Genomic DNA, 25,267 nt, shown 5'->3' on the forward strand with positions numbered 1-25,267 from the left:
CTGTCTGAGCACAACCACAATGGCATAAGTTCACAGCATGGATGCACAAGCTTTTTATCTTTTTTTTTTTTAAATTGTGTGTATTTATTTGTAGACCTTTATCCCAGAAAGCAGCCATTGGCTGAGTCAACTGTCTATTGTTTGTTTGTGCTTCTTGTCCCATCACTACCCAGCAGAGTGACCAGCTCTTCCACACTGCCAGAGAATGGAGATGCAGGCACAGCATCAGATTAGCCTGACTGGACAATACGGGCTAGACCTTTTTGCCCTGGTTGTTTAGTGAATTTTGGTAAATGTGCGACACTAGCGTGTAGTGAATAATGCCTTTGAGAATCACACAATTAAAGATGACTCTTAAGCCCTATGGATTCCCTGCCACTCTGAATCAGGGGACAATAGATACAGTAGTCTACAATACAGTAGATAATCTTTGGTTTGGTTGATTGTTGTGGTGCCAGAACATGACAATGGCAGAAACAGTTTTCCTCAGCACCATGGATAATCAAGTTGCTGATGCAACTTACTGTATGTCAAAAAGGAACCCTTCTACCCACTTCTGTATTTGCCAGGAGTCAAACAGCTTGTCGAGATAAAACAAGTGAAGCTCTTTTTTTCAGTTGTAATCCAAGACATCCTCCAGACTCATTGTGTATTTACCAGTTATGTAATGTGTTCTTAGCTCAGTCATATTGTGGGGCATGTGTGTTTGAACGACTAAGTGTTTGCCATTGCTTCTAAATTCCATGTCATTTCTAAATTTTTATCTAAGTCCTGCTGGAAGAAATGTTTTCTCTTTCACAAAGTGGTCTCACAAGGACTAAATCACAGGTGACTGTGTTAGTGCTCAGGAATGGTTGTTATTCCTCACACAGCACAGTTAGCTAGCAATTTGTGTAGACCTAGCTGGTAGTGTAAATTAATTGTGATTAGTTTACATTTCAACATTTAGGTTACGCACATTTATGTTTTGTCATTTAGCAGACACTCTTTGAAACCAGAGTGACTTTGAAAGTGATAAGTGAAAAGTGAATTAAACAAAACCATGAAATGTTATACAAAACAAGGACAGGATAAGGCATACAAAACAATACAAAGTGTTGTGTAAATGTACAGTGTACAGTACACTGTGTACAGTGCTGTGTACATGTTTCAACATGTAAGTGAAATGCAATATCTCCATCATAATATTTACCCAAATAAAATATTTCACACAATGGTCACAACATTCTAAAACAGAGAGCTACCACATACCATGTAGCAAAACTAACAACACATGAAAAAACAAAAAAAGGAACAAGAGATTACATAGGGCAGAAGAAATGAGGGACAGTCTGAAGAGGTGGGTCTTCAGCCTGTGACAGAATGTGGCTAACAATTCCAGTATTCTGACTGCAACAAGAAGCTCATTCCACCACACAGGGGCCAAGACAGACAGAGGAATGAACTATTAACCAGCTGGACAGCTACTGTGCTGCATTTAGTGAAAGCAAAAGCTTTAACGAGCTTTTTTTACTAAACAGCATTATGGAACTATGCTAGCTACAGGTAAGTAGCTATCTCCTTCAAGGAAGAACGCACTTTTAACATGTTTGGTTAGCCAATATTCAAAATCGTAGGTCATTAGTAAGCTTGAGTAGCTGGTTGCTGACTCAGGATGTATTCTTTGCTCTGCTGGTTTACAGGACCCTCTTCCATTAGATATTGTAGTTATAGGTGCTGCAGTGTTGCATATTGTTATGCAGGACTGTTCAAGTGCAAGACTTTATAAAACTTATACTTCTTTAGTACACAATAATATGAAATAACTGCTCCAAAGATTCATACTGCATACTTGTTTAATAAAGTTATTAGACACAAGTCAACTCTGAAAATTGAATAACTGAATAATGACAGTAAAGTTTCTTATAACACAGACACTATATTTTTGGTGACATTTCAATATCAATACAATCCACTTCTACATTATAGTCTTATGATTCTGATCAATTTTTGATATTTTTATGTTAACTGCTGTTTCAGTTGTCTGGATATCTGGGGATGTCAGTTCTTTTAAGATTGCAGACAAAACACCAGTACAAAATATCTTACACACATTATATAGTGTTTCTACTGCATTATTTTTTCCATAACCCTAATATTATGTATTATAGATAACTTACACAATCAATTCTTAAAATCTAACAACACTTGCAGTGCCGGAGTGTACTGATCCTGATTTTATGCAATAATATGTTTTAAAAAATGCAATATCGAAAAAAAAAATGCAATAACCAAATTGCAGTTAGAAATTATGACAACTTTTTGAAAAAGAAGGTACTCCGTAAAAAAGTAAAGATTCATTAGAAACATGTTTTGAACATGTTTTTTTGTTTCACCAAATATGTACAGAAAAACACCCAAATGGACCATGACATTAAAAAAGGTTTGTGAATCAAAAAATGGCTAGTTGTGTGTATGTGTACAGTAGTTATCTATATAGATGCACACTTCTACAGTATGTATTCCCTTCCAGTTTCATTGTTAATCACATGGGCAAATTTTAGTTGTATGGCTTATAATCAGACTCAGGTCAGAGGGAGAGCTGGAGTTGGTATGCCTTTACTCTGCAAGAATGACAGTAAAGTTTCATCATTCCATTTCGCTATCTTAGTGACACACTATATTCTGTGCATATGAAAAACCTGATTCTGAACACACTTGCTATTTTTCACCTAGCAACACATTTATTTTTTCTGTTATCTCCTGAAGTAGAATAGACTTGTTTAAGAAGAAGTTGACCTACAGTGCAGGAGGGACTCCATCTGTGGCAGGACTTTCTGATTGGAGGTAAGAGGCTGTGAATGCTGGACTGGAGAGCCTGTCTCCAAGCCTGTGAAATAGTCCACGATGACATCACTGTGTGCTGTGCCCATTGTCGTCTCGCTCGTAGCTGATTGGCTGCAGCTGCTGAACAATGTAACTGGCAATCTCCTGGGATCCAGCGGCGACAACCCTGCGGGACATGAGGTCAAGGGGCCCCCCTGGAACAGGAACAAATTTATTGTCAGGAGTCACATTTTAAAGCCCCTCACCTCAAAAAAAGTGAGGTCATCAACACTTTTCTTGATTCCTAAGAGTTTCATCACTGTAAATGACAACTGTGGTGCTCAGACATAAATATACTATATTATAACACCCTCTCTAAGGCTATGACAGTTTTCAAGCCTGGACAAATGTTTCCTTCAGGGTTTTGTCGCTTTGCTGCTCTAAGACAACCCTTGTTCTCGCAGAGTCCTGGTCACTGAATGGTGCAGAGCTCTGGACCACATGATCATTACCTCACACCCCATCCTAACAGAGCCTCTTTGTATTGACAGGCCCAGGCAGGCGACCAGAGAGGCCAGCACTGGTTTAACGCAGATTCAATATTCCCTTCAACAAGAATCTTTCATTTACTGTAGTTTACAGATATAACAAAATAGGGTTTGAAAATTAATTTTACTGCAACATTTAGATGAGATGAATAATCATGACCTATAGGTAGTTTTACATAATTCTAGGTTCTATACTTCATCCAGCAATGACATTTAAAAAGCCCAATTATGTTTACTGTATAAAATATCAGTATTTTTCATGTAACAATACATACAGCTAACTTCCTTACATTCATTCTCACATTCTGTAACTCATGTGTGTGGCCAGATAAGGGATGTCTTTTATTTACTGGAGCAGCTGAAGGAAAGTACCTTGCTCAAGTGTCCAAAGCTGTCCCTCGGGCAGGGTTTAAACCCACAACCTCCGGAATATACTATCCTTACATCTACGCTACACCACAGAGCCACCCAATGTAATAAGCAGATTTCTAATTTTGTACCAGAAAGCTTGGAATGTGGCAGGGCTTTACCCACTTTAAACGCTCTTCATCCTGTCCACCTGAAACCCACCTGAGGTGTCAATCACAACGCCCCCAGCCTCCCGGATGATGACCGCAGCTGCCGCGATGTCCCAGCAGTGAAGCCCATACTGGTAATAGGCATCAGCCGCTCCAGTGGCCACTTGGCACAGAGCCAGTGTGGAGCTGCCAATTATTCGGACCCTGAGGGTTACAACAGAGCATAAGTGAGCTCGCTGGTCTAGCCCACTGACCCAGAACACTGACCTGACCTGACCCTGCACAATGACGCAGATTGACCCTGGCTGCTAATCCTTGCCAAACCCTCACCACTTTTAAAGCAGTACTCTGGAATACAGCCATACAGACATTCAGAACAGCAAATCCAACACAGAAAGTAACTCAGCCTAGACTCTATTTTTAACCATTTTCATCCCCAAGTCTCTCATTGTCCTAATGCAGTGCTATGTGAATAGCCCTCTGTTTGGCTGCATGTCATCGATGGCATGGGTTTCTTTGGTTTTGCATGATGTCAGATATCTGGGGGCATGGTGGATACACACAGTGATACTTCAACAGCCTTCCCTCCGTCTCTGCTCTTACCTTACTAACAGCACCTAAGGTAATCATCAAGGAGCCTTAACATATTTCAGTTCGTCCCTGCGGGATTATGTTTGGTCCATCTTACCCATGAGCAGGCGCGCTCAGCAGCTTCTCAATGTTCCCTGAAAAGATCTTGAGAGTTTTGGGGTCTCTCTTGGCTCCAATTTCAGTTAAAATCAGGGCTTTGGAAACATCTACCATAATCAGGGAGAACAAAATGTGTATACTTCAGTGAGGATAGCAGTGTCTCGTAAGCACAAATCTCAGTTTTTAATCTATTATCACTATGAATTGCTGTTATACAAACATCTAATCGCCTAATAAATAACTGGATTGCATTTATCTGTTTCAGCGTAACATATAAAACCTAGAGATTACAAAATATTCAAATTCAATCTTGACAGTCATGTAACAGCACATCTCTATTTATGATATGTTTATATAAAGTAACGTATTGTTATATTTCTTTTAAGGTATTATTTTTCCGTAGTATTTAGCCACAAACTCAAACCCAAGCCAAAAAAAATATCACATGTCCTAGGCTTTCCTATTAATTTAAAACACAACTGTTAAAATACAGAAATTCAGCACAATAAAGCAGCGTGCAAACACAGTCAGTAGAGGGCGAGCAAGAGCCAGAGCCAATAGCCGGGCCTCCCATAACAGCATTTCGACATGAGTGCTGAGACACAAGCAGCAGTGCTGAGCTTGTGTCAGACCACCAGAGTGACCAGTGGCAGGGCAACGTGAGCCAATCAACAGCCGCACATCAGCCAAAGGACATCCTTTGTGCTTATGCCTCTTTCTTCTCTCTAGTGGCTTCCCCATATACAAATACATGCAGCCGGTATGAAAAACAAATTGACACAAACATTAGCTGGCTGTTCTGTATTCCAAATGCTTTACAAAGTACTCAGTACACACTTTAAGGGTCTACTTATATTGTCAGAAGTCATTATACATAACTACTTATTAAGTATGATGTACTTTTATCACTAGTTAACAAGCAGGTGATAAATTGGTAACATTGTGATGAATTATTGTTATTCAAAACTTATAAATTTAAAAGGAATCGATAAAAATGTGCTTCTTGCACATTTATACAGTAAACACCATTTTGAATTAAGTATGCTTTAATTTCATTTATTTTATTTAATCTTGTTAGCAGCAACTTCCTACTCACTTCGTTACCTGAAGTGGAATATGGTATACAAACTGTACAAATTGTGTATCAAAATTTATTTTATTAAGCATTTACCACCTGCTTGATAACCATTTAAATGCTTTTACAAAAAGTGAATTGAATGAGTGATTAATTGTCTATTTTGTCACAGTGAAAACAAGCCGTGGAATAATGTGACCAAAGGCCAAAACTCTAAGTAAGGTTTCTCTAGGGATTTTACTAACCATATGAGAATTGGCTGAACAAAATCTACACTAACCTTTTTCCTTTGATACCTGAAGCCTTAGGCCATTGCAAAAGGCCCCCTGGCCTTTTCTAGCAGTGTATAAGGTCTCTTCAAAGCAATGGTATATGACGCCAAATTCAAGCTATAAGTAAAAGAAATGAAATGCATGAGACTAAGCAAGCAAATTCTTAATTTCTTCTTGATTGGAGCGAGAATTGGAGTTAGACCAAAGAAGGAAAACAGCTCTGGAGGGTATGAAAGGTTATACAACAAAGACAGTATGTATCTGGAATGTGCACATTAAAAGGAGATGGAGCAATGCAGTACATCTGAGCCAAAGACAGACGGAAGCACAAACCAGACTCAAGGGCCTCCAGTCAAATGCACAGAACACACAGAACAAAAAATATAGTACACCTGAGCTATTATAATTTCAATAGAATGTACATGTTCAACTGTTTAATGAATGTGACTTTCACACTCACTACATTTCATTTAGTACACACTACTGAGCAATTATCCACATTACTCAAAAGCTGTTCATATCTCACCTTGATGACTCTGGTCATGGCCCCTTTAGAGATGGTTACTGTACATTACATAATTTTGGTAGTTTTTACGCTTGACTCAAACTTCATGTGCTATTAACAAACAGCTTTAGCAGTGCCATGTTCATATCAAATATTGGGAACCTACTGTAGCTCAAGCCTCTAAAAAACCCTAGCTGGAGGTGTTTCGTTATCTTAACAGATGTTAGTTGTGTGTGCCATGTGACTGTCATGAAACTGTCATTTTTATGCTTCTGCACGAAGACAGGAAACTGCATTCTGTTGTGCAAATGCTTGACATGGTGGCTTTACACTGTGCCAAACAGGAAAACTAGGTCATTGACCAATTTCAAAAGCATGCTGTGGGTCAAACGTGCTTTGGGCTATTGCCTGAAGGTAGATTATATGAAACAAAACCAGCACTCACTTATTTAACCATTTAAATCTGAAAAAGCCACCACAATTTAAAAAAGGTTTAAAAACAATTGTATGGCACAATCTTATAATACACTGATATCCTCAGCGAGGACAGAGACAGATACGTGGAACTGAGAATATAAATGAGTTTAATAGAAAAAATGTTCTAGGCATCACAAAATTACAATAGGACTTCACTTGTGTTTCCTATCCTATGTAAGACCTTGACCATCAGTGGAACTAATTGCTAAAAGATCTGGATATTTACAGGAGAGTAAGGACAAATCTCAACCTTTGTGAATGCGTAAAATGTCTCCAAGTTTTTCACAGCATTAAGTAAAGAAATTGGTAATGCAATGCAAAGAAAGTATGCACTGTGCTTTTGTGCAGCTTTGCCAGGGCAGGCTAAGTCAACTGTTTCTCACAGGAAGTGTAGAGATTAGTGCCAATAGCACCATCCCCCTGTTGGTATTCATTCTTGACACTGTCTCCCAAGCAGCTTCTAGTCATTCCCCTCTGGTGCATATTCTCCTTATTCTTAGTGTCCAAGGTCAGGGGTCAGCTGGGTTTTACATTGTTTGTAATTGTGAATTTGAAAACTTGGGGTATTACAAGTGTAATACCTTACATAACTCAAGACTATGAGAATTGTGACCAAACACATCACAGGAATTTTATATGCTAAACTACAGTCAGAATATAGGCTCATATTTGAATAATTTATTACACCAGGTTTAAGAAAGAACACTACACAAAACACTGAATAATACAGATCAATTTAAATATTGTGAATTTACCTCTTTTTTCACAGCAAAACCAATGCTTACAGCCACCATAGGAAAACTGTAAATGAAAACAAAACAACTTGTTGCATACAAAAATACAAATTACAAAATTGGTGCTGCATATACTTATTTAAATTGATGGTGTTTTTAAGTGCAAAGACTATACATCCATAAATGTTATTAAATGAGCTGATACAACCACTTGGCTTTACAGTCTTACTTGTTATTACCTTGCTGATATATCCAGGGTAACTTGCATAGTTTACATACCATCCATTTACACTGCATACATATTAAGCAATACCAAACCTGTGAATCAAACTAGCAATCTTTGGCTTATGAGCCCTGCTCCTCACTGATACACCACAATATAAAGTGAGGAGAAAGAACATTAGCTTTTTGGATACAGTAAATTTGACTTTACAGTCACATCTAACAGCTGGCTAACTTTGGGTCTTTGGAATTTACGTGTACTGTAGCTGCAGAAAACTTGGGGTACTACAAGTGTAATACCTTACATAACTCGAAGACTATGAGTACCTCACCAATGTCTGTAGCAAACACAAACACACACTCGCTTGCAAAATAGCGATCAGGGTATTTCCTACAGAAAACTACCTCTGTACCTGTGGACAAAATTACAGGTTCCATCGATGGGATCAATTATCCAGGTGGGGCTGTCTGTTAGGATGCATTTCTCCCCGGCAGCAGAGGACTCCTCACCAATGAATCTACAGGACAGATGCACTGATATAAGCTCTTACCCGACAGTCTACCAAAGAACAGCAGTATGCTAGCGTGTGCCAATACTGACAGAAATTCAAACTAAATAAAAGGGGTCAGCTGCCAGTCAAATCATGTGTTCCATTACATTATGTGTTTTCATATTCATTTCCCTACCCAGGGCAATGTACAGTAAAGTGAAGTTAAAACAATCATTTAAATAGAAGGTTATTCAATGTTCGGGATAAGCTCCCAGGTTGAGGTTGCAACGTCCCGCCTTCTTCTGGTGGTTTCAGTTCCCAAGCCACTGTACCTCACAAAAAAAAAAAAAAACGAGCCACACTAAATGAAGCAGGTGTTAATACATCAGCTAAAGCAGAGGTGACGTGCTCGCCTGTGTGAAGGGAACCTCTCCCTGAGGGTGGAGATGATCAGCTCCTCCACCTGATGGTCGGCCTCGGTCACCAGATCCGCTGGAGTGCTCTTAGTGCTCACGCGCTTCTCCTGTTTCACTGCTTCCCGCACCACCTGTGACCCCCCCACCCAACAAAAAGTACAAACTAAACACACTAAAATCTTTCAGCAATATCTGAGCCCAGTGACCGGACAGGCTCTCATCATAGCCAATCACAAACATCTCTTTCAGAGGTGAGTTAAATATACAAGCATGGCAGGCCTTTGCCCATTGTATAGAAATGTAATGCATAGCTTTCCTTTTAGTTTTGTTATGCATTTGGCTGACTGAGCAGTGCTGACTGCACAGAGGAAAAGGTCCTCTTGCTGATAACGATCAGTCACTAACACATAGAACCACCATTCGGGGCAGTGATGGGGGGTTTCACAACCAAAACATGAGCCCTTTAATTAAACCTGTGATATTTTACAAGGGACTTGTGCTGGATTAATATCAGTTTCATTTCACACTGAAGTAAACCATGCACAGACCTGGGAACAGCACCAGAGCCCTGAATTGAAGGTCAAACTGCTAAGAACTTTAACTGAAACGACCCCTTAATTTACCACTATGCTCCGGAATGAGGGGTACATGCACTGTACACAAACTTTACTAACGTTATACATTTCACAGTGGCTCACAAGCCTTGAGGTGAGATTGAGAAAAGTGAGTTTGGGAGGCTGATGTAACAATGTTACTACTCTGAAAATCATACTCTATTTCCGACGAGATAAGAATCCGACAACTACTACAAGAGCAGCAGATCCCGGACAGCTCAGCATATTTCATACTGCTAACTATGCACGTCAGAGAGCCGTATTGGAGCGTTGCTCTAGTTACAGCAGTTATCTTAACAAGCAAAGAGGCCGTGTCGAAATATTACAACACAATTTTGTAATCTGACTGGTGAGGCATGTGCCATTTTCACTATGAATGAACCTAAATTGTGAAATGTAGAATTCAACTACCTACCTATCACCGTACTTCGACCAAAACAACAGACAACGCCAAACACCAAAATCGTAGGTTTTGTGTGACCTACCGTGCGATCCTTTTTTTTTTTTTTTAAAGTGACAGTAAATAGGCTACGTTGACAAAATATCAGCAACCGTATACTTGGGTTATAACCGTACTTTATTGCGGGTGATCGCTGGATCTTGTCATATAGATAATAAAGGACAGATTCAGATACAAAGCTAGCATACATCTATGCTTGATCTGAACCGCGAACAATGTTGATAGGTCACAAATACCACATGCTTAATGGCTACAGTATGTCAAGCCTTTGGACCGTTATTAAAATGTTCCTCAATACAACAAATCACGGATGTATTTTAGTTCTGTAAGAACTAACCTACGCATGCCCCAGTACGTCATTCGAAAATAAGTCCCCAAGAATTTATCACGGATAATGTATCATAAAAATGTAGGCGGAAAGACATAATCGCTATTCAACCAGATAAACAAAGACCACGTTTTGTTATTCTAATAAATGAAACACAATACCTGGCCGGCGCTACGTGCTATTTGAACAGCAACATCCATACATTCTTGCCAGCACTTGTCGCTCTCCATTGAGGTCATATTATTAAGTAGCTAGGAACACAATGCCGTCAATAAACATCAAGCGAATGTTTCGAAGAGATGATTCAGCGCATCGCGAACTATTTTCTTGCGAAAGCGTTCTGCGTTTTCGTCTCCGTTGTCTGGATCCGCCTCTAGGCTCCTGCCTCTCTTTCTCCGGTTTAATATGGAGAGGAGTGCCACAGACGTGTGGATCTCCCCGTGCACTTTATCTCCATGCGCCGTGTGAGGCTTGCCGCGAGGCCTATAATAGCTGTGACCTTCTGCGCCTCCACTTTCGTGAAATATCAACGATTTTCGGTTAAGCGTCGAGATCAAACTGAGTCGGCACACAAAGAATTGTGAGATATTTCAGCAGATATTGGAAAACTGCATGCTGTATACCTTAAAAAAAAACACTGACGAAAAACAACGTTAACACTTTTTATAAGTACGTGAAGATAATTCTATAAAAGATGCAAAGGTGAAATTGCATAATACAACTATTTCATTGTCTGATTTTCAGTTTCATGAAATCGAAGCAACATGAAGCAACGTGAAAAAAAAAATAACTGGAGAGTATAGCATCTCCATAGGAGGGCGCCAAAATAAAGTAGTTATTTCTCATTCAATCTGGGAGTTCGGATGTTAGAACGCGGTGAGAAAGATACACGAACCAGTTAGTGGGTGAAGCTGTGATGCTACCACGTTCATGAGCGAGTGAATTGTTTCTCTGCGGACAACCAAGAATTTAGACTGATTAGACAGATTTCATTACACTTGCTTAACAGACATTCTTAAACAGATCAACTTACACCGTTTTTACATCCATTTACACAGATGGATGTTTACTGAATCAGCTATAGCCCCCAATATTTTAAGCCTAGCCCCGAATATTTTCGGCCTGAAAAAGGAGGTGTTTATAGCAAAACAACAGACAGACTGTGTAACAGAGCGAAATTTGACTTGCAGCGTCCGAAGGTGTGATAATGTTTATTTATTATAAAGGTAGATATAACCTCCCCAGCCTACCGATGCCGAACTCCCTTCAAAAAAAAAAAAAAAAAGACAAGCCCCAGGCAAACTTGACTTTCAATAGCTAGAAACGCCCCTACGAGCAGCCTTTGGGTTACAAGTCCTATTTTTCATCACTATACCACAATGCTGGTTCAGATCAGTCAATAAACAGTTGCCGAACCACTGAAGTGCATCATATTTGTCCATTCATGAGTTAAGTTAATACATGCGACAAGGTAGTGCTGACGTTGGTCTATCTGAAGGTGTCTTTGCTTAGATGAAAGGTTTAGTCGGTTTCAAAGATTTGGCTTTACTGAAAACTACAGTTTTCTGAGAGAAGCTATAGTAATTTACTGTCAGAGAGACAGAAGTACATCAGTAAACGTCTGATCTGTTTGATCTACAATTAGTTTAAGCATGTTTGTCTCCTCTCTCCGCAGCCCGGCGTTGCACAGTGGTAGCGAGACCCTGTCCTGTCAACGTTTTTTTTCCGTTGTGTTTTTTAACAGGCGGCTTTTTAAATGGTAGTTGAGTATGTGCATCACTGTCCGCAATGGCACAATTAGGCATTTCAGTGATGTACCCCTCCTTCAGTGTTTCAACGTTTTGCCTGTTGCCTGCAATGTTAAGCCTCTAGAACGGAAAAAAACTGATACTGAATCACCATTTGTACTATTGTAGCATTCATCGACTGTCCCTAACTTGTTCGCTGGCGCTCCTTTTTTTGCGCATTTACGAGAGATACACCATCAACTCCTTGGTTTCACGCGTTATCACTGAACCTGTTTTGTTTGCACAGTTGTTTTAGACTAGGTGAGACTAGATATTTTACTTTTGAATTTGTGGGTGCGAGCGTCATTTCTGAAAAAATGGTCGCATGCCCCTTGAAATAACTGGTCAAGAATGAAATAAAAAGTACAATACCATCAAATTTGCTAATTCGGCACTGGGCTCGTACAGACTACGCTTTGTCTGTCCCAGCCAGCTGTCGCTCGTGCGCCACTGTTCTACGTGTATGACGGAATGCAGCTCTGGCAAGCACCAGAGCATGCACCAAAGGGACATTTGCAGTATATTGATATATATGGCAGCGCATATATGAAATCTTAGTCATGACAGGCGATTTTTCAAGTGACAAAAGGATGCACCAGTTATCTCTCTCCTTTGACCCTTTCTTTCTCGATCCACAACAAGCCAACAGATTGCTTTGTGCCATGATGCATTATAATGGAGAGCCATGAAAATACCTACAGAAAATTGAAAAGGCATTTGTTTTTGTTGAATGACTTTGGACATCCTATTAAAGTATTCTGATGATACAAAGTTGGTGTATTCCCAATTATTTCTCAAGATATTGTACATGATATACTTAAAATACAGGGTTGCCAATAATAATAATGATAATAACCAGAACTGTACTTTTTACACAATTTACGTAGAATGACCTCAATCCGAGGCTTATTATGGGTATCGGAAAAGATGCTTTGATCATTGGGATTTGTGTATAATCCGGGTTATTTCCTGCAGTTAAATGCTTTATTCTGGCACTGTAGAATGAGAGGCAATTCGAGACAGAGTGGCTTTCATAATATTTGCTAGTTAAGTGATACCATGTGAAGTCTGAAAATTGACTATTTCATAAAACAGGTGTTCATAAGAACCGAATACAAAACCACAGCAGAAGAAAGATACTTTTCAGCAAGCACATTTAACAATCATTTTTACCCACTCGCTCATCCGGGGAGATCCACAGAGCGATCACTGATGCCAAAAATCCAACAGTGCAAAGTCTCCCGGCAGCGCAAATTTACATTTTGCAGTCATGACTGTATTGAGTGGCAGACGGAGCTTCGCAATTGTGCTCGTTGTATGCGTTAGCTGCGTATTCATATTCTGTGAGTACTTGATATATTTTCCGGCAATTCTGCAGTGTTCGTGGCCAGAGACGGATCATCCGGACAGCGGGAAGCCTGTCCCAATTCTCCACGCGTTGTTCTTGTCGGATACCCATCTGCTTGGAGCTATTAGGGGACACTGGTTCGATAAACTTCGAAGGTCAGTTGTTTAAAATGACAGCTAGTGTTAATTTTAAGCGTATAATAGTGTTATTTATGATTGTAGCCTATACTTGAACCACAACAGAACAGTTGATGTGGGTTTTAGAGCAACAGTTGATTGACACATTGCGAATGCAGAATAATAATGTTGTTATTAATTAAGATGATCGGAATTCACCTGAAGTCTTGTGGAATACTTTTCTTGAATTTAAAGATCGCACTTGTTCTCTTGTTAGCATGACGAAATTACAACCCACATTTCTCACTGGCCGGGGTTTGATGTCTCGTGTGCAGTTTTGCTACAGCAATGATTATTAACCAGGATAATATTTACCAGTGTATAAACATAGAGGTTAGTAGGTCTGAAGCTTAAAGTGAAAATGTATAATTATGACAGACTTATTAGATACTCTACAAACTGACCAAACATGATGTCCTATGTCTAGTTAAAGTAAGGTGAAATGTTATCAGCAGGTTAATGTCTCGACATCGACGTCCCCTTTATACTTAATACGTTGCCTGCACAGAGGATGTTGTACCCCAGAAATGTGGATGCTGTACAGTTACTTACACATACAGTACCAGTAAAAAGCTTGGACACACTTTTCTTTCTTTATTTTTTTTTTACCATTTCCCACATTTTAGAATAATAATAAACACATCAAAACTATGAAACGACACAAATGTAATTGTGCAGTGGCCAAAAAAAGCATTAAAAACAAATCAAAATATCTTATATTTTAGATTCTTCAAAATAGCAAAAAAATGTAATTTTTTTTGGAAAGAATTTTATGCATAACCATCAACTTTACTTTATTTTCATATTTGTCTTTTAAAAAATCAAGCATTTAAGTCTTTGAATACATGTTTCCCATTATCTTAATCAGGTGTGTCCAAACTTTTGAAATGCTAAATATGCTAAATAAGCTCATGTTAAAGGCCACATGGCCATCTCAGAAATGATCTACACATAATCACACTGTCAGCTTGTAATATATGTTGCATACTTTCATGAGACTTGAATGCATGCCAGCTCCAGTGCAAAAAGTTGTTAATTCATTGAAAATTAAATGCAAAGGAAAGCTTTGTTTGAGAAACCAAGCACTTACAGAAAAAGTTCTCACAAACCTATCCTAGTGTGTACAACCAAATATTTACCTTGGTTTGTGTTTTTTCACAGAGTAACCTGAGATGCCCTTTGTGAGAATGTCATGTTCTTATTTTCATTTTTATAATCCTACATTGGCCCAGAAAGTGGAACGTGGGCATATTCAGAGTAGAAATGAAGACTAATCTTCTTAGACTGCTAAATCAATATCAGTTAAATGCAGATAAGATTGTTATGAAATAAGCACAGCTCTGAATTTGTCTGGGAATGTCTGCAAATCAGATTTAGTCAGTAATTTTAGTGCCTTCTGTTAATAAATAGACTGTGAAATGAGGTAAAGCTGTCACGTCTTTCCTGCAAAACCAAAGGATTTATCCCTCATCCATGATGCCCACAGTTCTTTCTTTTGTTGGTCATGTCGTTTCAACATAACTAATAAGGTCACAGTAAACACTGTTCTTTGGGAAGTGGCATTCAGGTGGAGGGAACCCAGAGACTATTGTTTTAAAATATTTCAAATTATTTTTTAGCAATTGTATGGACACCATGGATGTTTACAGTTTGTACGGATCAGACAGCTCTCACCGGCAAGGGCTGGTATGCCAGTGAAGACATTGTGAGACAATCAGAAAGAAAAAAGCAAAAAGAAGAAACAGCAGTGGAAAATTAACACCAGACTTGACAGGGAGGGAGAGGGGGTAGCTGTTACTGGTGTCAGCTCTGTTCCTGTAGCAATGACTTATTCACTGTGTCTGTCTGCTGTGATTTGCCAGCCATATCATGTACTGCTTTTGCCGTATTTACTGTATCCCTTGGTCAGGTGAAATGTTACACACACCGTAGATCAAAACGCAGGAGACTGCAGCAATGTTTTTTTTTTTTCCGGAAAAAGTAGAACTCATTTATTGTTGACTCATTGGTGATGTAACAGCTAATAAACAAGTAATTGGGTGAGCATAAATAGGATCAAGAAGGCCAGAGCCATCAGGGCAGGGTACAGATGTGAGCGGTAAAGGTCCATTAAGGATGCAAACTGAGTGCTGATGTGGTTAACATACATGGAGAGGGTGGGACACGTGTCTGAGATTGGCGGGTGTTCTGTCGCCCCACAGAGAATGGCAGATGGAGAGAGCCTTTCAGACAGCACTGCTGCTGCTGCAGCCAGAACTGGTCTTCATTTTGGGGGACGTCTTCGACGAGGGCAAGTGGAGTTCCACCAAGGTACAGACAAGGGCAAGCACAAGGCCTTGGCCGTAAAGGTCCACTCTCGGGCCAGAGCTAACCCAGTTACTAATTCATAGGACTTTAGGCAGTATGTGGAATGTACCGTCAAGAGATGCAGAGTCATTGAAGGTCTTCTTCACATGCTACTCTTACATTGGGAACTACCTTTACAGCTATAGTAAAAACACTTGCTGTGAGGAAATCATGATTTTATTTTGTGGTGCTGTCTGTCTAAAACATAAATGATGATGTCATGCATGGATTCACATGAAATATGATTGGGTCTGCTTGAGGTAGAAGAATACTGTAGATCTTTGCACAGAGGTATTCTCCCTGACACCCCCTGATTCACAATATCTGTACGAACCCCCTCACCCGGCACCCCCCACCCCCCGCCCCCCACCACAGGACTGGGATGATGACGTCCGGCGTTTCCGTCAGATTTTCCGCCACCCCAGTGACACAGAGCTGATTGTCCTTGTTGGAAACCACGACATTGGCTTCCATTATGAGTAAGTTCAGGGGTCACCCTGTGAAAGACTGGCAGTAGATTCCAGCCATTGCAGTCCTGATCCTGGAGGCCCTCAACCACTGGCTTTCCTGTTGATAGAGATTCATTCAGATTGATGAAAATGACTCTCTTGGTTGAACATTTTGTCTTAGACAGAGCCAGGTAGGACTCCGTACATTACATGCCAGTTTATGACCATGCTAATAGCCACCATCATGGATTTGACTACAAAGCTGATGTCCATACTAACGCCAAGAACGTCAAAAACCACTTATTAATGATATATCTGTATCAGAATAGAGTCAGAATAGACTTTATTGTCATTGCACGGTGGGGGTGCAACGAAATTGTGGAAAAATCCTAGCAGAGGATGGTTTCGATCCATCGACCTCTGGGTTATGGGGCCAGCACGCTTCCGCTGCGCCACTCTGCTTTGCACAGTGTATCAGTGTAGATTAGATGAAGACTATAGTGTCCAGGGGGTGGGGAGAGACAAATGTATTCTGACTAATGCTTTTAACAGTGAGAACAGTGTCAACAGATAGGACCCTAATTAGAGCAGGATGAGGACTGGAAAGCCCCGTTTAAATATGCAGAAAACACACACTGCCTTTTTGTCCCACTTCCTCTTAGCGCTGTTTTCACTACAAAGCACACACTGGGACTTGGGGTGGCAACAGAGGCCAGGAGTTACATGTGAGCGAAAAACAAGGACACTGTTTCTTCACAGTGTTTTTATGTCAATGGCAGCAGTGTAGCATAGTGGTTAAGGAGCAGGACTTGTAACTGAAATATTGCTGGTTTGATTCCCCGCTGAGGCACTGCTGTTGTACCCTTGGGCAAGGTACTTAATCTACAGTTGCCTCAGTAAATATTCAGCTGTATAAATTGATATTTTTGTTAAAAAAAACTGTAACTGATGTAGGTCGCTCTGGATAAGAGTGTCTGCTAAATGCCAATAATGTAATGTAATATCAATGGTGTTTAAGGCTAAGGTACAGAGGTTTTACCAGGGTAAGCAGGTGGTAGGGTGAGGGGAGGGGCAAAAACATGGGCAGTGCTGGAACACAGGGCACACAGAAAAGGCAAACACATATGTAAGAGTGAAGGTACACATTTCATCAAGATACTGGTACAGAAAAGGGGCTCCAGAAGTATAATCTGCTGATACTAGAGCAGACAGGGATATTGACATGCGGCTGCATGACCCATATTTGAGGTGAATTGACTCTGTGCTTTGCTCTACTGACAGCAATGAGGGTGAGTGTAACTGCGCTGTTGCTGCTGTGGAATGTTGCCAAGAGACAATTGTGTGAACAATGGCCCCTGTCTCCCATGGCAGGATGGACTCGTTTAAGCTGCAGCGCTTCGAAGATGTCTTCAACATCACCTCTGCCATGATCATGACCAAGAAAGGGGTGAAGTGAGTTTTTTTTTCTGCCGCTCATTAATGTACTTCGGTTTTCCATGGCATCCTTTACACAGTGAAAGTGCAGCCCACATGGGGTGCACAGGTGAGACTGTCTGTGTGGCCTTGCTGGTGTCATAGACTTTGTGCTCGTCATGTCTTGGCTTCATTGTTGAAACATGTTTCAGAGAAGCTGTGGGATTGGGGATCTGATGCGACAGCTGCAGCAGTGTTTGGCTGTGTGTGTGTTTCCTCTTGCTCAGAGAGTGTTGGGGTGTGTGTGTTTCCTCTTGCACAGAGAGTGTTTGGGTGTGTGTGTTTCCTCTTGCTCAGAGAGTGTTGGGGTGTGTGTGTTTCCTCTTGCTCAGAGAGTGTTTGAGTGTGTGTGTTTCCTCTTGCTCAGAGAGTGTTGGGGTGTGTGTGTTTCCTCTTGCTCAGAGAGTGTTTGGGTGTGTGTGTTTCCTCTTGCTCAGAGAGTGTTGGGGTGTGTGTGTTTCCTCTTGCTCAGAGAGTGTTTGGCTGTGTGTGTGTTTCATCTTGCTCAGAGAGTGTTGGGGTGTGTGTGTTTCCTCTTGCTCAGAGAGTGTTGGGGTGTGTGTGTTTCCTCTTTCTCAGAGAGTGTTTGGGTGTGTGTGTTTCCTCTTGCTCAGAGTGTTGGGGTGTGTGTGTTTCCTCTTTCTCAGAGAGTGTTGGGGTGTGTGTGTTTCCTCTTTCTCAGAGAGTGTTGGGGTGTGTGTGTTTCCTCTTTCTCAGAGAGTGTTGGGGTGTGTGTGTTTCCTCTTGCTCAGAGTGTTGGGGTGTGTGTGTTTCCTCTTTCTCAGAGAGTGTTGGGGTGTGTGTGTTTCCTCTTGCTCAGAGAGTGTTGGGGTGTGTGTGTTTCCTCTTGCTCAGAGAGTGTTGGGGTGTGTGTTTCCTCTTTCTCAGAGAGTGTTGGGGTGTGTGTGTTTCCTCTTTCTCAGAGAGTGTTGGGGTGTGTGTGTTTCCTCTTTCTCAGAGAGTGTTGGGGTGTGGCTGTTTCCTCTTTCTCAGAGAGTGTTGGGGTGCGTGTGTTTCCTCTTGCTCAGAGTGTTGGGGTGTGTGTGTTTCCTCTTTCTCAGAGAGTGTTGGGGTGTGTGTGTTTCCTCTTGCTCAGAGAGTGTTGGGGTGTGTGTTTCCTCTTTCTCAGAGAGTGTTTGGGTGTGTGTGTTTCCTCTTGCTCAGAGTGTTGGGGTGTGTGTGTTTCCTCTTTCTCAGAGAGTGTTGGGGTGTGTGTGTTTCCTCTTTCTCAGAGAGTGTTGGGGTGTGTGTGTTTCCTCTTGCTCAGAGAGTGTTGGGGTGTGTGTGTTTCCTCTTTCTCAGAGAGTGTTGGGGTGTGTGTGTTTCCTCTTTCTCAGAGAGTGTTGGGGTGTGTGTGTTTCCTCTTTCTCAGAGAGTGTTGGGGTGTGTCTGTTTCTTCTTGCTCAGCTTTCTGTTGGTGAATAGTGTTGCTATGCACGGGGATGGCTGCCCCATCTGCCAGGCTGTGGAAAATGAGCTCTTCCGGCTCTCTGAAGCTCTCAACTGTTCTATGGGGGTAGCTATCATCTCTCTCTCTCTCACACACACACCTGCACACACACACACACACACACACAAACACAAAGTCAAATACAGACCTTCTAAAGCATTCAGTTCAAGCAGGAGTGACAGGGAGTTGCCATGCAAAGGGATTTTTATCACCAGGCTGAGGATTAGTCTACAGGGCTCTCCGAATCAAATGCCCTCTGAAAAGAAGGAAAGCCACCATCTGTCTTAAAAGTGTAATTTGTAACTAGCAAAGGGGTCAAACTTTTAATTTAATCTCAGCCTTAATCTGGGTTTTCTTTTTACAAGTTCACCATTTTTGCACACTTACAAACATCACAATTTAGAAGTGCGGTTCAGAGACCGGAGACATTTTTTTCAGTTTGGTTTGTGGCCAGAATATTCCCTCTCATGTTTGCCTATATGGAATTATTAGCATAAAGGCATGTATATCAGAGGATTGCTCTCGGCCTATACGGCCACACAAAATGCCTTAGATAAATAATGAAAACCTGCACTGATAAAATTTAGCTACCATGCAGGTATGCATGTTTTCTTAACTTTCACCTGGTCAGGAGAAGATCCAGTACAAAACAATGCACTGAGGTACATGAAAATGACCCCTTGTTATATCCATGAAAAAAACCGCATTTTCATCAGTTCCTGTCCAGTCATTGAGGGATCGTCACTAGGTAACCAGCTCACTCCCTCCTGACCTGTTGCTGTACACACTGAAAACAATGAGGTGCCCTGTCTCAGGGGGGCCTGCTCTTTTCCTCCCAGCTCTCATAAACATACTGTGCACCCTAAACCTGACATTGGGCAGGGATACTGCTAATTATTTTCTGTTTTTAGAGCTTTCAGTCCAGCACCGCAAGGGAGCATTGCCATGATACACAGCAGTTTCCCTCCTCACCACCCATCATTCTGCAGGTAGGGGAAGAGCTGCCTTGCTGTGTGTGTGTGTGTGTGTGTGTATGTGTGAGTGAGTGAGAGAGAGAGAGAGAGAGAGAGAGAGAGAGAGAGAGAGAGAGAGAGAGAGACTATATTTGGATATTCCTAATTACACTGCTGTTCAAATAGTTTTTATGATGTAAACCAGCTGTCTGTTTACCATGTTACACTTTTACACACTGCAAAGACGTTTTATGTATTTTTTTAACTTACCCAGTCTGTAAAAAATGCCTTTTTATTTTTATCCAGCCTAATGCAGTTCCACTCGTCTTCCAAAATCTAATTAAGTTCATTGCTGAGCATTTTTTCCAAACCTTTCCAGGTCTCAGTCAGACAGACCTGTAGTTCAGTGACTGTGGTATGAATATGGACTTTGACAAAGTTATCCCTTGACTCCAGCTCCCTCATGTATGTAAAAACAAATACCATTTAATTGTTATGTGAACTAGGACCAGTTATTGCAGCCTGTAGACATTATTCACATCGTGGTGTTTCCCAGCTCTTATTGTGAAGGCACAAAGTGTATGCTGATTTCCATTGTGATTGTTTTTCATTTCTTTTTTCTTGATTGAACAATATTTTCATCTCATTGAATTACATTAAACACCAATTTAGATGACTTTTAGGAGTACAAAAAATAAGATGAAGAAAGTCTTTAGTTTGAGGTTCTTGAGGATCCTTCTGTTAGCACAAATGCACTTCTTTTACAAAGGAATAGTGATCAGAATTCAATTGACAGTTCAATAACACCCCAACCAATTAAGTTAATTAGCACAAACCCAGCATACAGCATGTGTTTGTGACCTTGCGGTTAGGAAACAATTTTCTGGTGAGTAAGCCTTTCACGTCAGTGCACACCTTTCTTCACTTGACAACGGACCTAAACCTCCATTTGTATTTTTTTAAGATGTTAAGCATAAAGACACAATCCATAATATGGACATGGGAAGCTCTGTGGGGTCAAGGGGCCCTACTGTGTCTCAGAAAATGTCCTAGTCTAAGAGAATCAGGCGTTGCTACAGATTGCAGATTAGCCTCTGTCAGTTCATCGACCTGCTGCTGTGGGGGAGGTGCAGATCACTAGGTTCAGTCAGCTCGGCCCAGAACAGAGCCTTTAATTTCCACAGAAACTAGGTCCCTTGGGCAAGACTTGTGAAAATGTGAACAAAATATTGTCTCCGAGATGCTGTGAGAAAGATCGGTGTCAGCCGAACTCTCAAGGCATTCCGGATTCAGAGCTCTTACGCAGCATGTTCTCTAGCTGCAGTGCCCTGATGCAGCATGTTTCTGTTCTATAAAATGTTGTGTGACCTTCCTCCTGGCAGCATTACCCTCTGTTCCGCACCAGTGATGCAAACTGCACAGGGCAGGATGCTGCTCCTCCAGAACAGCGACATCTACTGTTCAAGGAGCAGTATGACGTGCTGTCCCGGGAGGCCTCTCAGAAGGTGGGATACAAGTGGAGTGTCAGTCAACAGACTTGCTCACTGAAGACATCAGTGACTGGCACTTCAGCCCTCCCTTGTGCAATTTATCCAAGAAGTGGTTTGGTGGTTTCGTGTACCTTTTAATTTGGGTATTTGCTTTAAGAGGTTGTAATTCACTGTCCGTTAGTGTGATGTGGTAAACTGTGGCACAGTCGTTGCTGGTCCATGGCGGTTTTCTGAGCAATTTAGCAATCTAGGGTGGATTTGAGGGTACCAGGCTTAGCTCTTAATTGTTAATGTAATGGTTTCTTTTGCATATTAGTTTGCAGATGTAAATGTAACGAAACCAAAATAATTTAATTCCAAACTATAAGACTTACATCACAGAATGGTCACTATTTAGCTAGATGTTTTTATTCTGTACATGTGTTTATGTGTTTTTAGAGAATCGTTATGTGATTTGCAAATGTAATTTGCAAAATAAGATGCAGAAATGTAGGAATGGGTAAGAATGAATGAGGTAGCATGAAGCTGGTTAATAAACTATGAGAGTATCTCAGATTGAATAGCTTACACATGAAAACAACAAGTTTTCAACATGGCCATTTACCATGGTCAGTCATATTTCTAATGACCTCACCATTTACTGCAAAAGTAAAAGATCTGATCCTGAGCCAATAGATGGCGCTGTACAGCTTCTGCCATATATATATATATAGACCCTAAGACTGTCACTGTCAAATCACATCTTAGGTACCTGACCATCTGCAGACACACTAACATGGAAAGTCACCCTTTTTAGCTCAACACTGGACCTTCTGGGGACTTATAATAATAATCTTATCATAAGACTAATGTGTCTACAAATTTAATTGCTGATTTTTTTTCCCCTTTCAATTCAGATGAAATTGGTTCAATTTATCAAAGATAAGCACTGTACTAGAAAATAATTTGTTAGCCCTCAGATCTATACCATGAATGAGACAACAGTCATTCCAGACGAGGAAAGCTGTGTATCTAAGCTGTTTGAACACAGACTGGCATGTATTTGTCCCTCAGCCTTACTAGACAGATGGTGTCTGTGGATGAGTGGCCAGTTGAGTGAGCAGTGTTCTCCACCCTCCCTTTCCGCAGTTACTCTGGTGGTTTCAGCCCCGTCTAATCCTCAGTGGCCACACCCACAGTGCCTGTGAGGTCATTCATGAAAACAAGTATCCAGAGATCAGCGTCCCCTCTTTTAGCTGGAGGAACCGTAACAACCCCAGCTTCATCCTGGTAACCTAAGCCCTGTGTTCTGTTTAAATAGCAGAGTTGTTAGATTTGGGTATACGTGTTTACCTACCAAAATGCATTGTAGTATATTCAGATTTTTTCTGTTAATCCATTCTGTATTTGTATTTTTTGATTCTACTTGTTTGGATTTGGATGGAATGGAATGGATTTGGCTTTTATTTTGGCCTTTAGACATTTTTTGTTTTACTGTATATAATGTCATCTGTTAACACTGTTATCATGACCCTTGACCCTTTCTTAATATTATATGATTAATTCAACTAGATTATGAGATTAGTTCAACTAATGACTAACATATATGATTAATCAAAACAATATGGTAAAATGATATGTTTAAATGGCAATCTATGAAACAATTTGCCATGTTGAATTGAACTTCTTACTACGGTTTCTGAGAGTTTGATTCTAGCTACTGTAAGTTAGTACAGTATTGGTGTTTTGCCAGTTCCCTGCTGGTATATAAAAGATGGGTGATGTTTCCCTTCAGAGATAAAGCCACAGCAGTGTTTCAGGTTTCCAGCCTTACTCACACAAGCTGCATCCCCCTGTTGTGAAGCAGTTGAGTGACCCAGGCCTGCTTTTCCCCACCCCAGGGTACGTTCTCCTCAACCAACTTCTTCCTGTCCAAGTGTTTCCTCCCAGAGGAGAGCAGTGTCGTCGCCATCTACTGCGCCACTGCCATGGCCGCAATGCTCCTCCTCCTGGCCCACTTCCACCTGTTCAAGGGCTCTCTGCAGTTCACCAGCTGCCTGATGGGCAAGCATAAGCCCCTCTGACCACAGAACAGTTAAACGCGTCCCCCAGTACTCCCAAAGCCAAAGCAAAGGCAAACCCTCCTGTATAAGACACTAAAGCTGCCCACACAAACTGATGATAAAGGCCCAGGCAACATCACGCTCACCTCAGAATCCATGTGCTGCACCAGTGTTTTGTTTGCACACACTTGGAACATGTAAATGTACTGTATATAAACAATAAACCTTAAGCGGAAAGCAATGTGGACTTGTACTTCACTGTGGAAAGTTTCTGTTAATGCCACTGTAATTTAAACATTGCTATTGTTATACAGTATAACATATACATATATATATGTATATGTTATATATATATATATATATGTATATATATATATATATATATATATATATATATATTCTTATAGTTCTTAAAATAAAACAAAGCCTTCTAATGTAATAAAATGTAGGCCTGCACAATACACGCTGCTGTCAAGCCTCTACCAGCGCAGAATCTACAAAATCAAACAGCGCTCACACTCTGGAGGACCAAAAGAAAAACAAACCTCATTTATTCATATCATTCTATACACATTGCTATATGTGCTGGTATGCATACATATTAATTTTTAGACAGTTATGGATATGCATACATGCACACACATAACTGTGTGTATTTGTACATATATATTTATACATCCATATAAATGTATATGTACATGTATTTGTATTTAGAAATGCCCAGACGTACACTCCTGCACATATACGATGTTTGCGAGTATGAATCTGTATATTAAATACACAAGTATGCATGCAGACAAACTCATGTACACATCTCAGATGTACTCCTTATAGAAAAAAATGATTGCTTTTAAAACCACAAATTGTGATTTGGATTTCGCAACTCCCAATGTTTTAGAGCTGAGATTCAAAAATAAAAAGTATATAAAACAAAAATGAAGGCATGACATTTCAACATCTGGTCATCACTGTAGGTAAGTGGTTAATCTGGATAATGTATACAGGATTTTTTTCTGTTTTTGGCCTTTCTTTACTAAAAGCATTTAATTCCTTATAAAGAAAAACTAAACTGTACAGAGAAAGTCCTTACCTTTGGTCTCTCCTGCCGATAAGAGTTTGACATCAAGCTATGCAGTACAGTTGAAAACATACTTTCATCTGAGTTCATGTTACAAGTACAGAAATATTTAAGGCACAAAGGTCTTAGACAGTGTTTTTTTTTCCAATAAAATTGTGCAAAACAATATTACATTTTACAATCTGTAAAAGATCAACCCTGTACAATGTGTACAAGATAACAAAAAATATATATATTTATATATACTTGTATTTCAAGTCTAAGCTGAAAGGATCACCTGTGGACAGGCGTAAGTGAGTGTACTAGTTTTTTGTCATAGGCAAATAGCATGTGACTGCCTTAAAGCCTGAGGCACAGAGATTGAGAGTCAGGCGTCCCCTTGACCCCTTGACCCCCACCCACCATTCTGTATGTCTAACCTCAACAGAGGAGGTTAGGTTCTTCTCAGACGACCCGCTACCCAGAAAATGCTGGGATGGGCGATGGCGATAAGTGTCATAGTGCTCCATCATTTGTAGGC

At 40.6% G+C, this 25,267-nt stretch overlaps 2 protein-coding genes across 2 annotated transcripts; one reads left to right on the plus strand and one right to left on the minus strand.

Moving 5' to 3' along the window:
- Nucleotides 1-1,933: 1,933 nt before the first annotated feature.
- On the minus strand, nt 1,934-10,814 carry impa2 (inositol monophosphatase 2). Its single transcript, XM_036522652.1, has 8 exons — nt 10,317-10,814; nt 8,751-8,884; nt 8,260-8,364; nt 7,646-7,691; nt 5,917-6,025; nt 4,560-4,668; nt 3,924-4,075; nt 1,934-3,020 (listed from the first exon to the last, which is right to left on the minus strand). The coding sequence occupies exons 1-8, from the start codon at nt 10,392-10,394 to the stop codon at nt 2,893-2,895; spliced, it is 861 nt and encodes a 286-aa protein (XP_036378545.1). The 5' UTR covers nt 10,395-10,814; the 3' UTR covers nt 1,934-2,892.
- A 2,376-nt stretch (nt 10,815-13,190) lies between these two features.
- On the plus strand, nt 13,191-23,898 carry mppe1 (metallophosphoesterase 1). The gene is made up of 9 exons (XM_036521832.1): nt 13,191-13,445; nt 15,668-15,776; nt 16,188-16,291; nt 17,633-17,713; nt 19,142-19,250; nt 20,096-20,173; nt 21,520-21,642; nt 22,756-22,896; nt 23,508-23,898. The coding sequence occupies exons 1-9, from the start codon at nt 13,213-13,215 to the stop codon at nt 23,688-23,690; spliced, it is 1,161 nt and encodes a 386-aa protein (XP_036377725.1). The 5' UTR covers nt 13,191-13,212; the 3' UTR covers nt 23,691-23,898.
- Nucleotides 23,899-25,267: the final 1,369 nt, after the last annotated feature.

This window comes from Megalops cyprinoides, chromosome 2 (assembly GCF_013368585.1).
Source record: "Megalops cyprinoides isolate fMegCyp1 chromosome 2, fMegCyp1.pri, whole genome shotgun sequence".
Lineage (NCBI taxonomy): Eukaryota > Metazoa > Chordata > Actinopteri > Elopiformes > Megalopidae > Megalops > Megalops cyprinoides.

Bases quoted from the DNA above. Each gene is read 5' to 3' on its own strand.
- mppe1 (XM_036521832.1), top strand. From the start codon at position 13,213: ATGACTGTATTGAGTGGCAGACGGAGCTTCGCAATTGTGCTCGTTGTA. The intron at 13,446-15,667 runs GTCAGTTGTTTA...GTCGCCCCACAG, and splicing joins TGGTTCGATAAACTTCGAAG to AGAATGGCAGATGGAGAGAG. The intron at 22,897-23,507 runs GTAACCTAAGCC...TCCCCACCCCAG, and splicing joins ACAACCCCAGCTTCATCCTG to GGTACGTTCTCCTCAACCAA.
- impa2 (XM_036522652.1), bottom strand. From the start codon at position 10,394: ATGACCTCAATGGAGAGCGACAAGTGCTGGCAAGAATGTATGGATGTT. The intron at 7,692-8,259 runs GTACAGAGGTAG...TTTCATTTACAG, and splicing joins ACCTGTAATTTTGTCCACAG to TTTTCCTATGGTGGCTGTAA. The intron at 4,669-5,916 runs GTTAGTGTAGAT...TGATTATGGTAG, and splicing joins TCAGGTATCAAAGGAAAAAG to ATGTTTCCAAAGCCCTGATT.